This window comes from Harpegnathos saltator, unplaced genomic scaffold (assembly GCF_003227715.2).
Source record: "Harpegnathos saltator strain DR-91 unplaced genomic scaffold, Hsal_v8.6 scaffold486, whole genome shotgun sequence".
NCBI classification, from domain to species: Eukaryota; Metazoa; Arthropoda; class Insecta; order Hymenoptera; family Formicidae; genus Harpegnathos; species Harpegnathos saltator.
This window is the reverse complement of record NW_020230300.1, coordinates 156,626-173,163: the sequence shown is the minus strand read 5'-3', so window position 1 is coordinate 173,163 and position 16,538 is coordinate 156,626. Positions and strand designations below refer to the sequence as shown.

Sequence of the window (16,538 nt, the reverse complement as noted above, 5' to 3'; positions counted from 1 at the left end):
TATTACGAATGATATAAATTTTTACAAATAAAATTTGTAAAAATTTGTATTATTTGTAACCTTATTATACAATTACAAATAAAATTACAAATAATAATATTACAAATAATATATATTACAAATAATAATATTATTAAATAATAAAATATTATTTGTAATAATTTCAGTGCGCCGAGTAGACAAAACTTTTCAGTATTGTCATAGAGAGGAAAGGAGAGAGAGACAGTCGCGCCCGCGATTCAGATTATGGGTAAGAAAGAATTAGGCTCGCTCGCTGAGCGAGAACGAGGGCTCGAGAGCGACAAGGAGGGAATGATATTCTCACTCTCTCTCTCGCTCGCTCGGCGCGTCGACAATTGCCGATCGCGTGGCTCACACGGATTGACCGAGCTGACTGTGTACATATATGGAGGGGGGGAGGAGAATCCTCGTGCAAGCCCGTCACCAAATTCGCATCACTGATACCAATGATGTCAAAACCGAACAAGCTGCGGACAAGCTGCGGACAAGCGTAACTTGTAAATACCGGAGATCAATTGTTTATCAGCTCATAGACAATTAATATGACGAGATACCCGCGGAGACCCGTGTACTTCTCTTTCGTCTTTGCGTACAATTGCGATCAATAAAAAATTTTCACGAATTGTTCGGTTTTGACATCATTGGTATACGTGTGTATATGTGTGTGTATGTGTACAATTGCGTACACGTACAATTGCGATATACACTTATCACGTTAGCACTGATCATTTTTATTCATGCTAAAAGAAATAAGTATGATTATGTAAAGAATTTGTCTGCGTATTATTATACATTCTACACAGTTCTCCCTGTGATAGCAAAAATAACACACTTGGACAATTTCTACGCTCATATCACAAAGCCTGATCCACTGCGCTACTAAAGCAAATTGGTAATTCTTCTGCTATAACGACATTAACAGAAAAGACTAAACTTCAAACTGCATTTCTCAAAAACGTTTAAGATTTGCACCGTTTTTGGATAGCATTTGTTACTATTACATCAATATTATACTTTTCTAAAAGCAAAATCGCGCGGTGATTTCAAGGATGAAGATTCCTCTTGTGTGAGATATTAATTATTCATTCTTTGTTAATGGGAAAAGATTTTCCTTTGGTTTAAATGTTCAAGAATAGTTATTTGTTCTCTGAGAATCTTTCAATTTTTATGATCGTGAAAAGTTTATAAAATTCGTAAAGAAAAAAATTATTTTACTACCTACCTGTTCAAGAGTTGCGCATAAGAGATATTTTAACAAATCTGAATCTGAATCAGTCAACAAATTAAATTTTTCATTCAAAGAAGCATATGTAGGGTAAGCATAAGTAAGATAAGTATAAATAATAAATTAAATATTATTCTCTGAATATAATAATAAATAAATGTTTTTTTTCTTTAGCTGAATCATCGAAGTAAATATTCTATTATAAATTGACTTTTCGGATTACAATATTATTTGATATTATTTGATAATTTGATTTTTCAGAGTACGCTTTAAAATTGACTCTTCGAAATACGCTATTAAATTGACTTTTCGGAGTACACTTTTGAATTGACTCTTCTGACTACACATTTGTTAGTTGACTCTGTGGAGTACATATTTTTTAATTAACTCTTCGGAGAGAGGAGAAGAGAAACATTTTATATTTTATTTAAAAAATCGTAATTTTTGCAGAAAACTGATTGATGAAGAAAAAAATTAATTCACGACCTCAACGAAGATCTTAAAAAAATTACTGCAAGAAATGAAGTTGTTGTTATTATATACTATATTGTACAATATTAAAACATACGCGCAATAATTATCTATAATTTGCATATATGGGCGTTTATGTAATTATAAGTAATATAAAAGTCATGACAAATTAATGTGGCCGCGTGTTATCTCTGTCGCGTCATTGCTAGAAATCGTCCGAACTCTCGAAATTATTTTCTTCCCGAATTATGAATATAAAACAATGTGGAAAGGAAAATAAGGGGGTGAAAGGGGAGACGGCGACGTCTGCCTTACGATAACATCGCTGCTGGCTCGCTTCGTCGCGATTGTCTATTCGCTGGTGGTGAGACAAAGACCGATTCTTCGTTTTTATCTAACTAATCTAGCTCGCTCGTGAACATTGTATTTTCTATACAAAGTTCCGGTTTCATATTTACATACCTGGTATTTTATCATATTTTTATTTTTATGAACTTCTTAGAAATGATTTCTTCATATTTCATATTTCATATGAACCATATAAATTATATTGTTGCTTTTTTATTATACAGGATAATCCGAAACAATCTCTTGTCCTTAATATACAATATTCTTAAACAAATTCTAAGACTATTTTTCCTCTTGCAAAATGTTATCTGATGCTTAGTTACTAAGTTATTAAGATAAATAATTTGCCTATTACGAGCAAGATATAGAAGTCAAGCAGGGACAATTGACGTTGAGCGCTTGGTACAATGTGCTGATCGACGCATATGATAATATCCATATACATTATTTTTAAAACTTCAAAGTTTTGACAGTCACGGATGTAATAACAAATTTAGTATTATAAATTTCGTAGGATAATATTATAACGTAACGTTTTAGAATATTCGGTATTATGCGAAACCGATTGGTGAGATATGTAAATGAGACCGATTGGAAAATTGTAAGACAGGCAACGAATCATCCGACTTATTGTAAGACGCAAACAAATGCATTTTGAACCTCTGTTCTCTTTAATCTTACCTGCTATGAGAAGAAAGGAATGTCCATAATTCGTGATCAAATCGAGCATAAAATTAAAAATAAAACTCGTTAATCTTAAGAAAACGGATGCGTTAATAAGTCATAAAAACTGTTAAACTCAAGATAAGCAATCCTTACAAAGAATATAAATTCGTAGACTCACTTAAAAGCAAGAATATTTTATGGCTTCTAAATATAATTAACACTCTGTTCTTCTCATTCATATTTTTATAGTTTATGTCGCAATTAAAAAAAGCTCGCGTAATACCGAATATTTTATTCTCAAACGTTATAATATTATATCCTATTAATTTATATTATATTTGCTATTACATCGGTAATTGTTAAAATTGTGAAATTTTAAAAATATGTATGAATCTTATCATATGCGTCGATCAAGCGCCCTACATTAGTGTCTACGCGGCGCGCACGCGAATGGTCAATTGTTCCGTCCCTGACTGCCTTCTATATTCGGCCCGTAATAGACGAACTATTTATCTTAATAACTTAGTAAGCATCGGATAACATTTTGCAAGAGGAAAAATAGTTTTAGAATTTATTCAAAAATATGATATATTAAAAACAAGAAATTGTTCCGGATCACCCTGTATACTATTAAATATTATTACATCTTTCCATTCAATTATTGAAATAAATTTAGTTCTATCATTTTTAATTTACTTAGTCCATAAAGATTTATGAAACGTGACAATAGAGGCTATAATTTCTGAATTTAAACGTACCTCTCTTCTCTCTGGATTTACATACCTTTCTTCTTCAGTATCATCGAACTCGGAACTACTGTCATCGTAGTCATCCAAATTACCAAAGACACTGGCTCTTGAACCATCTTGCACGCTTATTCGTGACATAATTATGAGTTGCACGACATATAGAAATTGATGTATACCTACGTCGTACCTGCCTGCGATACTAACAATGGAACGCGTCACGACGATCGACCAAGACCATCATCGATAAGGCAAGATAAGATTTGTAATTCAGAGCAATTCGGTAAATGGACTATCGATATATTTCCGCATATACTGGTCATTTAGATAGCATATTTTTGTATGCTACAGAATACAAGTGAGTCAGTAGACAGATAGAATAAAATAAACACTGTATATAACATAAATTCTTAAATTGATAAGAAAGATCAGACAAGCAGGACAAATTAGAATTCACATTGAAAGGGAATATAGATTAGTTTAAAACAAATTGACAATTAAAAGATTATTGATATTTGTTTGACTGATTTATCTATGAATATCTTTTAGAAATATACCTTTACAAGCTTTAAAGACCTGCTTTTCATACATTCTGTAACTCGATATAGCATTACTTGTATTACTCTGAAGAGCTCCTATGTAGTTGGTACATTTTTTTACTTTTTAATGTTTCATTTCATACATATATATATATATATATATATATATATATATATATATATATTATACAAATTTACATACTGCAAAGAAATCACCAATATTGAAATATCATAGAAGTACATTTCATAAAATTATAATCTTTATTTAATCTTTCACAACATGTTTTAATCAAATAACTGACGTTTCTTCTATATCATATAAAATAAAATCAAGAACTTTCATTGCTTTTCCTATTATAGTAAATAAGGAATGACGTTTGAATTAAGCTTTACATAGTTGAACTCAAAACTAAATTATAAGAAAATAATATGTTTTATAGAATACCATATAATATATTATATAATATTTCTAATATAACCTCCATTTCTTTCAACTTCCTGATTATTTTTGATATATTTACTGTGCCTTTGTAATACCAATGACACCACAAGCAAGACGAGCACCAGCATTGCCAGTAGTCTTTGAAAGTTCATGACCACCTTGACCCAAATCATCAGGATCAGCATGAACCTAATTAAAGAAGATAAGATTAGTATTTAATAGAAGATAAATTTTCTTATAATTAGAACATAATTGATACGAAATCAGATGTAAAATTATAAGAAGCAATAAATAAGATTTTATTTTATTGCAACAAAAGAATAAGACAAATTTAATATATACCACAAGAGTTCGTCCAATAATACTATGTGGTCCACACAATTGTATTATGGAATCAGTAATGTTAACTTTAGCAACACCATTGGCATCAGCCTCCACATTTCCTAAGTCTCCAACATGACGCACAGCATGGCTTGGACCACCATGTTCTTTTCCCAATGGATTGAAATGAGCACCTGCACTTGTACAACCTACAAAAAAGATAAGAATATTCTTTTATAAAAGGAATTGTATACTTTTATCTAAAGGATGTTTAATTTGATGTAAAATGATTAATGTTGCAAATTAGAAAGCTATAATAAAAGAAAAAGTGAATTAACTTGTTATTAAAGAATCTCCAATTAACAGAAACATATTACAAAGTCATCATATTTAAATTTCCCTGTCATTCCTACTCACTATCATCAAATAAACAGATATCACATATACTCTTATATGTATTTCAACTGACCTTTCTTTGATTTTATAGAGGACAAAAATAATCTATGAATGTAACTAATTTGAAAAGATATATAAATTCAATAAATATATTCCACAAATAAATAAAATATAAATTTATAGATTTAAAAACTGTTACAATAAGCAATTTCAATTTTAAGATATTCATTTTAAGATTAAATTTAAGATATTTTGATATTATAAATCAATAATTTTTTATATAGAACTAAAAACTCAAAGATTAATAAATTTTATAATAATTCTAAATTCTAAATTATAAGACAAGAATAATATGTAGGCAGTCTGAAAAGTTCTCAACCTGACACATACATGACATTAGAAACTGTAATTGTATTGGAAAGTGGCATCCCTGATATAAACTCATGTAAAATTTTATTCAATCTGTCAAATCATTCGAGTAATAGCACCAGTTGAAAAAGCTGTGCAAGATGGGTGCTGTATTTGCTAACAATTGACCAAAAATGCATTCGAACGCATATTTCTCAAGCGTGTTTGGGTCATTTTAAGCAAAATAAAATGGGTTTCAAGCATCATTTCATAACTGTTGATGAAACTTGGATCCACCACTATACCAGAGCAAAAAGAACCTTCCGGAATCACATAATGATCACTTTAATGATAGTATTGAATTATTGAAAAAATGTTGGAATGTATTGAAGTTTTAAGAGATTATATTGAAAAATAAAACATATTTCACGGCAAAAAAAATTTTCTTTCATTGTTAGGCCGAGAACTTTTCAGACTGCCCTCATATAAGTGGTACAATTATGATATACTTGAATTATGTTTTTTTTTAAATATGTACCATTGGTATTATCACCAAATTCATGAACATGGAAACCATGCAAGCCTTTCTGCAAGCCAGAAACTTCTCCAGTCACTTTTACTGTATTTGAACCTTCCTGCAATGCAAATTAAGTATTTATTATATATAAATATTCCTTTTTCTAATCAAAGGTCAATAATTATTCTAAATTATTTAATTAAAACTGTTAATATAGTTATAAATCAGTTTAAAAATATGCAAATAAAACTATTGATGTATTTCGAATATTCTACATAAAACTTAGAAAAAAGAGACGTTATCTACATATGAAGCATTACAATTAGCAAATATGTCTCTAATTAATAATAACGCAATAAACTCGAGATTATAATTTCCGGTATAGTATAAAGTAATTCGGCGATGTAAAAACTTCGACATAATTTAACTGATTAACTTAATATCGAATTTATAATGATTATAAGGTTTACCGCTTGTTCGAAATATAAAGTTCCTTTAACAGGTTCACCCTGAAGGACACAGACTGCTTTGACCGTCATTTTGCGAGTATTACAGATAGCTCGGAACCAGCTGAATGAATCGTTTGCAACAGACTGCGATAAGTCTGGTTATGCAAGAATCAAAAAGATTATATTGCTGAATCACGGCCAATCAGAGTGGTAAGAAAAATGCTGACGCACTATGTAGAACTGGCTGATAAGTCGGCAAAATTTAAACGATGCAAAATAGCTGATAGAACAGTTCAGAAACTAAAGTCGTCCATTAAGCAGGGTCTAAAGGCCGTATCCCACTACAGGTTACGGACGGGTGAGATCATTGGCCGCGTTTAGCAGAACAAAGTGATCAAAGAGCGCTTAGTGATTATTGTCTGTGATTGGAGTATTCTTTTAGATTCTTTGTAGACCCAGAAGTATTTACCAATCAGAAGCAAGATTCAATGGAAAATCTAGTAATGTTGTCCAACTGTTGAGTCTGCTAAATGCAGCAATTGAATAAAGAATATAAAGCCAACGGCATACGGTGCTTGTTTTCGTGCTGGATTGCTTACTGGATGAAAATACTGCGTTCTGATTTGTACTTTTCCGAAAATGGATGGAAATGCACCAATCAGAACGCAGCATTTCATCCAGCTCCTTCCTTAAAGCCAGCGACACCGTGTGTCGCTGGCTTTAAGGAAGGAGCATTTGGTCAAAATACGTGGTGGAAAGTGTAAAGGACGTGACGTAATGATACTACACCAATTTTGACTATCGATATATCAGCGAATCGAGATAAGTTTGATGACGTCGTCATCGAGTAGTCGAGAAAACGACTTGACGTCTTTTGTAATAGAATGAATGGAATTTTTATAAATAGTCTTTTAGAATAAAAAAATGGTTAATTGTTGCTCGTGTGGTGCGATACAAAAAAAAGGATGTTTGGAAACATTCCATATGTGAGTATAGTTTATTCTATTGTTTAAGATTATTAAAATTATAAAAGGTAATTATTTAGAAGAGGCACACGGCCTCCAATTTTTCTAAAACTCACGTATTTTGTATATTTTGACATGTAAAAATCTAAAAGTAAAAATCGTCTTTCAGCTCTACAAAGTGATAATAAAATTATTAAAAATAAAAGTATGATAGGTTAGAAAATCTGTCATTTTAAGGTAAAGTTTGTTCGTTGCACTTTCAGAGTAGACTTTTAGAGTAGACTTTTAGAGTAGAGTTGCACTTACTGTATTAGTGTAACGCAGTGCAACAACTTAATGAAAATATTTAAATTAAGAATATTTATATAAATAATTTTTTCATATATCACCTTGCGTAAAGGCCTTTGCTAATCTTTGCAGAATTTTTCATTTTAGTACATGGTGGACTCATCGATTTAAAAGGTGAAGATTTAAAGATATATTCTTTTATAATCATTGTACACAAGATAGGATTTATTTTGAATTGTACATAAAATAACTCTAATAACTTCTAAATAATTACCTTGTAAAATTTTAATAATAATATACTTCAAAATATAACTCATAAAATATATAATTCTAAATTATGACTGATTAAAGTAGAATTTCGGAATATCTAATTTAGTTTTCCAAAGCAACCATTACAAAGGGAAAAGTGGATAAGTTTTGTTGGTAGAAGACTGCGAAGACTGCCAAACTGGCAGTCTTCGCAGAGGAGCACTTTATGTTCAAAACATTTCACAGTAAATTGCTTTGACAAATTTGGATAGATTACTAGATTGAAAAGTTTAGCTATTTCCACAATTAACATTTCGCATATGAAATATGTACGTAACCACATATTCTGACAAATAATTAGCGAAATATCATGAGTTAAATATTGAAAAAGTTATTCAGTTTTCCTTAAATATGTCACAAAATATTAATTAAATAAAATAATGTTTCAGACAAAAGTTGTTTAAATTAATTGGTAGGAAAAGACGTTGTAATAAAAAATTCGGGTATCCATTTATATTATAATGTACTTAACATAACTTTTTACAAGTAAAAATGATATAAAAATTTAACACGTTTATTAGTAGTGTCCAATACTTCATTTATCATTATTTATTACAACACTGAGTTATATGATTGTTTTACTTGTTATTATAATGTACTTAACATAACTTTTTACAAGTAAAAATGACTACATGTAAAATTTATTATAATAACTTTTTTAAACAAAAAGGTAAAAAAAGGCGCCAAGTACAAGCGCAACACATATTGTGCTATTTTTAGAAATTTCAAATTCAAATTACTTTTTTTGAAGTATGTATGTGTACATAACATAAGTTTTTAAAAGTAAAACTTATACAAAAAAAGTGATATATTAAAACAGTAGCGCCAACTGAGAAATCGTATACTTAATATTTTTAGAAATCTCAAATTCTAATTATTTCCTTTTCTTAAGATATATATTATGTACATAAGTTTTTACAAGTACAAATGATATCATGTTATAACAATTTTACACGTTTATTAATAGTGTCCAATATTTAATTTATCATTATTTATTATAACACTGAGTTATATGATTGTTTTACTTATTATAACACGTTATTATAACACTGATCAGTGTTATAATAAATAATGATAAATTAAATATTGGACACTACTAATAAGCGTGTAAAATTGTTATAACATGATATCATTTGTACTTGTAAAAACTTATGTTATGTACATAATATATATCTTAAAAAAAGGAAATAATTTGAATTTGAGATTTCTAAAAATATTAAGTATACGATTTCTCAGTTGGCGCTACTGTTTTAATATATCACTTTTTTGTATAAGTTTTACTTTTAAAAACTTATGTACACATACATACTTCAAAAAAAGTAATTTGAATTTGAAATTTCTAAAAATAGCACGATACGTGTTGCGCTTGTACTTGGCGCCTTTTTTTACCTTTTTGTTTAAAAAAGTTATTATAATAAATTTTACATGTAGTCATTTTTACTTGTAAAAAGTTATGTTAAGTACATTATAATAACAAGTAAAACAATCATATAACTCAGTGTTGTAATAAATAATGATAAATGAAGTATTGTACACTACTAATAAACATGTTAAATTTTTATATCATTTTTACTTGTAAAAAGTTATGTTAAGTACATTATAATATAAATGGGTACCCGAATTTTTTATTACAACGTCTTTTCCTACCAATTAATTTAAACAACTTTTGTCTGAAACATTATTTTATTTAACTAATATTTTGTGACATATTTAAGGAAAACTGAATAACTTTTTCAATATTTAACTCACGATATTTCGCTAATTATTTGTCAGAAGAAAAAATGGCACTAGATTTTTTTCCTCTATTTAGTCTCAAGAATATATTGTTCCAATATATATATTCTTCCAAAGAATATATTGTTCCATAGCGCCATGAATTTGGTTAATTTGATGATTTTGAAATTTCAAAAAATTAGCAAACAAAAGTCAAGCGCTATTGTAACAATATATTCTTGAGACTAAATAGAGCAAAAATTCTAGTACCACTTTTTCTTCTGACAAATAGTTAGCGAGATATCGTGAGTTAAATATTGAAAAAGTTATTAAATTTTCCTTAAATAAAATTAAAAAATGTTTCAGATAAAAGTTGTTCAAATTAATTGCTAGAAAAAGACGATATAATAGAAAATTGGGTTATCCATTTAAGACCAAGGTTAAATTCATAACGTCAGTAAATAGATCCTTTGAAGCCCTACAACTTTTGTCTGAAATATTTATCTCTAAAATGTTCTATTTCCGAAATAAAAGGGCTGTACGAGTGGTCTGAATCATTCTGTATATATAATAATTTATACGCGTATAATATATTAACACGTTTCCAATATTTATTATCTTGTACAGGAACTTAATACCTCGCCTGTAATAGAATTGGATATCTGAGGTATATAGTCATCGACAAGTTTCAAAGTCTGCAAAAAACAGTAAATACTATATAATAATAATATATAATATATAAGTGAATATTATAATCCGTAACCTTTGAATCTGCATCTGCTTCTGTATAATCAATTGCAGTAGTAAACATTACATTTATTTATTATTATCTAAAAATAAATACAATTCATTAATTATATTATAAAGATTCAATTAGTTTTAGTGTAATATAAATAAAATATACTAACATCAAAGCTGAATCTGTATCATTCAAAGGATCGTCAGATATATCCAATCCATTACTTGCATTTATTCCTATTTTCTCAGTCATAACATCTATTATTTCGACAACCTTATCGTGTGAAATACTGTAACATGCTTTAGCCTTAGAGAAATTTTTGTAATTATTAGTATCTAATATACAGTAACTAATGCATTAAAAACTTCGTTCTGTATGCCAGATCCAGGAATTACTCTATAAGAATAAGATTGTAAGTTAATTACATACAAATAATATTAATGAATAAACGCATAAAACCTATTTCAACTAAAAATATATTAAAAGTTAAATATAAAACTTTATATTAAAAAAAAATTATACTATCTTGATCGTCTTGTTTTCGGTAAGAATGTGAATATCCTCCATCGGTGGCAGATATCGTAGATACAAACTATATTATCTGTTATACAAGCAATTGGAAAATTGCCCAGATACAGCGCATGAAGAGGAAGAAGGGGCCGACGACCTTATCGAAATATATTTTTTTTATCTTTTATTTATTCTTAATATTCTTTCATATAATTAGTTTGTTGTAATTTGAATGTATTACAACTTTCATTTATATTACTTTAATCCATAACCTTTGAATCTGCATCTGCTTCTGTATAATCAATTGCAGTAGTAAACATAACATTTCTTGTATTATTATCTAAAAATAAATATAATTCATTAATTATATTGTAAAGATTATTATATTTGTTTTAGTGCAATATAAATAAAATATACTAACATATCAAAGCTGAATCTGTATCATTCAAAGGATCGTCAGATATATCCAATCCATTACTTGCATTTATTCTTATTTTCTCAGTCATAACATTTGTTGTTTCGACAACCTTATCGTGTGAAATATTATGACATGCTTTAACCTTAGAGAAATTTTTGTAATTATCTGATATACAGTAACTAATGCATTTAAATCTTCGTTCTATATGTCAGATCCAGGGATCTGATATACAGTAACTAATGCATTTAGAACTTCGTTCTATATGCCAGATCCAGGGATTACTCTATCTATTAATGACATACAAATAATATTAATGAATAAACACATAAAACCTATTTGAACTAAAAATATATGAAAAGTTAAGTTTAAAACTTTATATTAAAAGAATTATATTTACTTGATCATTTCGTTTTCGATGAGAATGCGAATATCCTCCATCGGTGGCAGATATTCGGCATCGTTCAACAACAAATGAAATGGTTCTCTTATGCCAAATATCTTAGTGATCAATCAATAAAAATTTAGCAGATCCGACGCACATTGTTAAAAAACTTGGACAAGTCAACTTTCAGTCGAAAATGTGAGCGCAGCATTGTGATATCTTTGAGGTTAGGAAGCTTCAAAACCGAAATGCACGATTTTCAAACCTTCGCTGTCGCTCATTGCTCGATGTAAACTGCCAACGTTGCAATCACGTTGCTCGTGTTCGACTCGAATTCACGTGCTGTATAATATAATATATAAAATAAATAAGCCAGCAATATTTTATTTTTATTTCACCTCCTGTTCTACCAATATTCTTCTCTCTCTTATTCCCTATCGCTTGCTTACTCGCACTCGCTGCTCTTTACTTCTTCAGCGTGCTCGTAACACCTCTGGTGTCGGAAAAACGAGAAGTACAAATCCCCTCTCCTCGGCGGTCTATTCTTCTCTCTCTTATTCTCTATCGCTTGTTCACTCGCACTCGCTGCTCTTTGCATCTTCAGCGCGCTCGTAACGCCTCTGATGTCGGAAAAACAAGAAGCACAAATCCCCTCTCCTCGGCGGTCTAGCGTTTCTTTCTTACTTTCTTACTGAATCGTAATTTCTGTGATTCATACTTTAATCTTAAAATATCTCCACTTAGAGACAACGTACACAAAAAGCACAAGAACACTTTTCTTCCTATTTTTTAAGGCTGAATCGACTAAAAAAAGTCGATCGGTTCAGCCATTCCTGAGATATGAATATCTCACCTCGTTTCAACTCGCTGTTTCGCGTAATAATAGGCACTACCGTGCCTCTTGATATACGTATGACTGATGATGAAAAATAGTTTTATTATATTTGAATTATAGTCTAAAACACTTCTAATATTATATAGATACATACTTTGTCATCAAAAGAAGTCTGAAACAATGTTGAATGAACAAGTGCAAGAAACGATATCAAACCCATCTCATGAAATTGAAACTGTTGTACCGCAAGTAATGGTGAGTTGTTGTGATAATGTGCACTATAATGTTGAAATTTATTTCTATCTGAACCTATCTTTTTATATGATAAAAAATAATTTTTGATACATTTATTTAGAACATCACAATTGATAATACTACACGAACTATTGAAGACGTATCAACTTCTGCAGAAATAATATGTACAACGGAAGTAATGAAATCCAGTTCAACAAAAACGCAAGAGAATGTTGCATCTTGCAGTTATTACCCACAAGCAGACGATTCACCGAGAGAAATACATTTAAAACGGAAAATTCGAGAAATGGCGGACAAAGAAAAATTACTTACAAAACGCGTCTTATGATTGCAACAATTAAATTTTCGACAGAAACATCGAATTAAAAATTTGACATCCATTGTAAAAAATTTAAAAAATAATGGCATGATCAGCGCGGAAGAAATACTGATAAATGGTTTCGGTTGTCATAAAAATCTATTTTCTAGTCTTTTTACAAAAAGGCACAAGAACACAAAGAAATATAACGAAATTATTCGTAAGTTTGTTATAACTTTACATTATTTTTCGCCAAGAGCATATAATTATGTCAGAAATACTTTGAAAGGTTCTTTACCTCATGAAAAACCTTAGCCAAATGGTATAAAACCATTAATGCAGAACCTGGATTTACGTCCGAATGCTTTGATATGTTAAAAAAAAGACGAATATATAGAAAAAAATATTCTTTGTTCTCTTGTGATAGATGAGATAAGTATACGTTAGCATGTCGAATGGGTAAATGATAAAGTTTATGGGCTTGTAAATATTGGGAATAATATCGATGATGAAAGAATAGGTTACGCAAGAGAAGCTTTCGTGTTCATGTTAGTGGCTATAAATGAATCTTGGAAAGTTCCATTGGGGTATTTCTTTGTAAATAGTTTGGGCAGCGAAAAAAAGCGTATTTGATAAATCATTGTCTGCAATTACTACACGACTGTCGGATTACAGTTACGAACATTACTTTTGACTGTTGTCCTACAAATTTAACTATGGCAAGAATTCTTGGATGTACACTTGACTTTAAATATTTTAAGTCAGATCACAGTGCTAAAAAATATGTGCTTACTTTACAGACAAAAATAAAAAAATATAAATCCTACATTTATTTTTCCGGATCCTTCACATATAATAAAATTAATACGCAATACTTTTGCAGAAAAAGAAATCCTGTTAGATTCCAATAATGAGGAAATTAATTTTCATTATGTTAAAAAATTTAATGAACTGCAGGAATAAGAAGAATTGAACTTATGTAATAAACTAAATAGACGCCATTTAAGCGACTTCTTTAAGCAAAAAATGAAGGTGAAATTGGCTACTCAATTATTAAGTAAATCTGTTGCGGAAGCTTTAACATTTTGTTCCACAACATTAAAATTGGAAAATTTTATTAATACTGGTCTTAATTAAATTTATTACAATAATGAATGATGCTTTCGATATTCTAAATTCCAGGAAATTTTCTGATTATAATTACAAACAAGCATTGTGCGAGAAAAATATTGAAAAGTTAAAAGAATTTTTTGCATTTCTAACTGATTATATATGTACATTAAAAGACCGCAATGGAACTTTCATTTTAAAGTCTAACAGAAAGACAGAGCTTTTATGCGTGTTAGCGTCTATGAAAAGTTTGCTTTGCATGTATGAATCGTTTCTGCATGAAAACATTTATACTAGCATACAAATTGTCACAAGATCATCTAGACTTATTTTTTGGGTCCATTAGATCTTGCGGTGGATATAATAACAATCCAACTTGTAGACAATTCATTTCTGCTTACAAAAAAATATTAATTTATGCTGAAATTCGAGAACACGGAATGGGCAATTGTATACTCTTGCAACATATGAACATCTTAAAGTGTAGCTCTACATGGAATAGGAAAACGGATGATACTAACAAACACGTTTTAACTGAAAAATTAATAGATTTAGAAGAAAACATAAATTTCGACCATGACTATGTATATCATACTAATTTATTGCAATATTCGAAATAAATTGTCATTTATATTAGTGGTTTTATTGCGAAAAAATTAGTTTCTACAATTAAGTGCGCAGATTGTTCCTCGGCGATTGTCGGTACTAAAGATAACTTAGAAAATACGTTTTTAGAATTTAAAAATAAGGGAGGTTTAACGTACGTTTCCTAGCGATGACTTAATACGTATTTGTATGGATTGTGAAGTAATGCTACGTACTTATTCATCTTATGAGCTTTATACAGCATCTATAAAAAAGCAATTAGAACAAAATATTTTACGTCAATTCCTTAATAAAGAAATATTTTTAGAATTATTTATTATTCATGAGCAACAAAGTATTGAAGAGCATGTGATTAATTTAATTACGATAACTATTGCGGAATATTATAAATTACGTGTGCATTATATTTGTAAACGTGCAATTAATGAAACTAACCAAAGTTATGTTAGATCATTTTATAACAAATTAATATTGTTTAAGGGGCAATAAATACTTATTAAAATAATTTAATCAGTTTTATTTTGCTTTAGAACATATAATATGCAATTGGACGTACAGCGGGATAGACATGAGGAAATTCTCAATGTATCTTGATAATAATAAGAAAAGTAGGATCATCACTGAAAATTGAATTATGCCGTACAGAAAATACGCAATTGCTTCTGCCATTCAACTTCATCATGTATTTTGCATAATATGTCTTAATAAACACCAATAGAACATCATAATTTCCCATTAAACAATCTAACTACAATGTAACACACCTGTTACATTGCATTTATATTGAGTGAAAAATTATAACATTAGTATTATTCAGTTGTCTATAAAACAAATTTATATTATATATATTTCCTTATTAAAATATATATATTTTTACAATTTATTTATAATCTATATATATATATATTTATAATTTTTTGTAATTTATTACATTAATATTATTACTATTTAATATTACCCAATACCTAATAAATACCTAAACGTGTGCGTAAACATATTTGTAACAAACATATGTTACATTAATTATTCCTATTCTTTCATTATACAAAAGCTGTAAGTATAAAATGAAATTCCCGAGTTATTAAATTTTCTTATAAGAGTTAAAAATTTATAGTAAAAGATATATTTATAGCATTCAATGTCGTATCTTTATTTAAGCATGCACATTTTGTAAATATATATGTCAGCGTGCACGCATATACACATATTTACATAATTATAAACAAAATTTTAAAGTTTTTTCCTATTATAAATTTGACAAAATTCATAATCGTACAATAAGCATATATCAAAAACTTCTTTCACATTATTGTATGTTTTACATTTCTAAACAAAGTTATATTCTTTTATTCAAAGTATACTCTGTTGCTTTGCTTCCGGTAATGTCTACTATGACGTAGTTATACGTCACAAAACTACACCTACTTCGATTATCGATATTTCACCATATATCGCAAAATGCTCCTTCCTTATATTCTTTATTCAATGGGTGAGATCCACAGACTTCTATAGTATAAGTAGACTGCTAACTCCGACTCAATACATGACCCCGAAAAGTATCCACCGTCAGAGAGTAGAAGGAGAGGAGTCACGGGCCGCTTTTAGCCGAGCCTAGAGACCC

The 16,538-nt window shown here is 29.2% G+C and overlaps 3 protein-coding genes across 4 annotated transcripts in view; 1 reads left to right on the top strand and 2 right to left on the bottom strand.

The window, feature by feature from the left end:
* Positions 1–3,703, bottom strand: part of LOC105191141 (chitin synthase chs-2) — a 62,123-nt gene extending 58,420 nt beyond the window's left edge. The window contains exon 1 of the mRNA XM_025302347.1: positions 3,515–3,703. Coding sequence (XP_025158132.1) covers positions 3,515–3,618 — 104 coding nt within the window. The 5' untranslated portion in view covers positions 3,619–3,703. The remainder of the gene's footprint in view (positions 1–3,514) is intronic.
* A 750-nt stretch (positions 3,704–4,453) lies between these two features.
* Sod1 (superoxide dismutase 1) lies at positions 4,454–6,831 on the bottom strand. Its single transcript, XM_025302363.1, has 4 exons — positions 6,511–6,831; positions 6,062–6,158; positions 4,801–4,988; positions 4,454–4,647 (listed from the first exon to the last, which is right to left on the bottom strand). The coding sequence occupies exons 1-4, from the start codon at positions 6,577–6,579 to the stop codon at positions 4,534–4,536; spliced, it is 468 nt and encodes a 155-aa protein (XP_025158148.1). The 5' UTR covers positions 6,580–6,831; the 3' UTR covers positions 4,454–4,533.
* A 495-nt stretch (positions 6,832–7,326) lies between these two features.
* LOC105186429 (uncharacterized) lies at positions 7,327–13,764 on the top strand. Of its 2 annotated transcripts, XR_003113502.1 has the most exons (4): positions 7,327–7,475; positions 10,392–10,471; positions 12,795–12,903; positions 13,004–13,764. XR_003113502.1 is itself a non-coding variant. In XM_025302365.1 (3 exons), the coding sequence occupies exons 1-3, from the start codon at positions 7,414–7,416 to the stop codon at positions 13,229–13,231; spliced, it is 399 nt and encodes a 132-aa protein (XP_025158150.1). In that variant the 5' UTR covers positions 7,335–7,413; the 3' UTR covers positions 13,232–13,764. The 2 variants fall into 2 exon arrangements, 1 of the variants encoding a protein (XP_025158150.1); XM_025302365.1 differs by lacking the exon at positions 10,392–10,471 and having other exon boundaries at positions 7,335–7,475.
* The last annotated feature ends 2,774 nt before the right edge of the window (positions 13,765–16,538 follow it).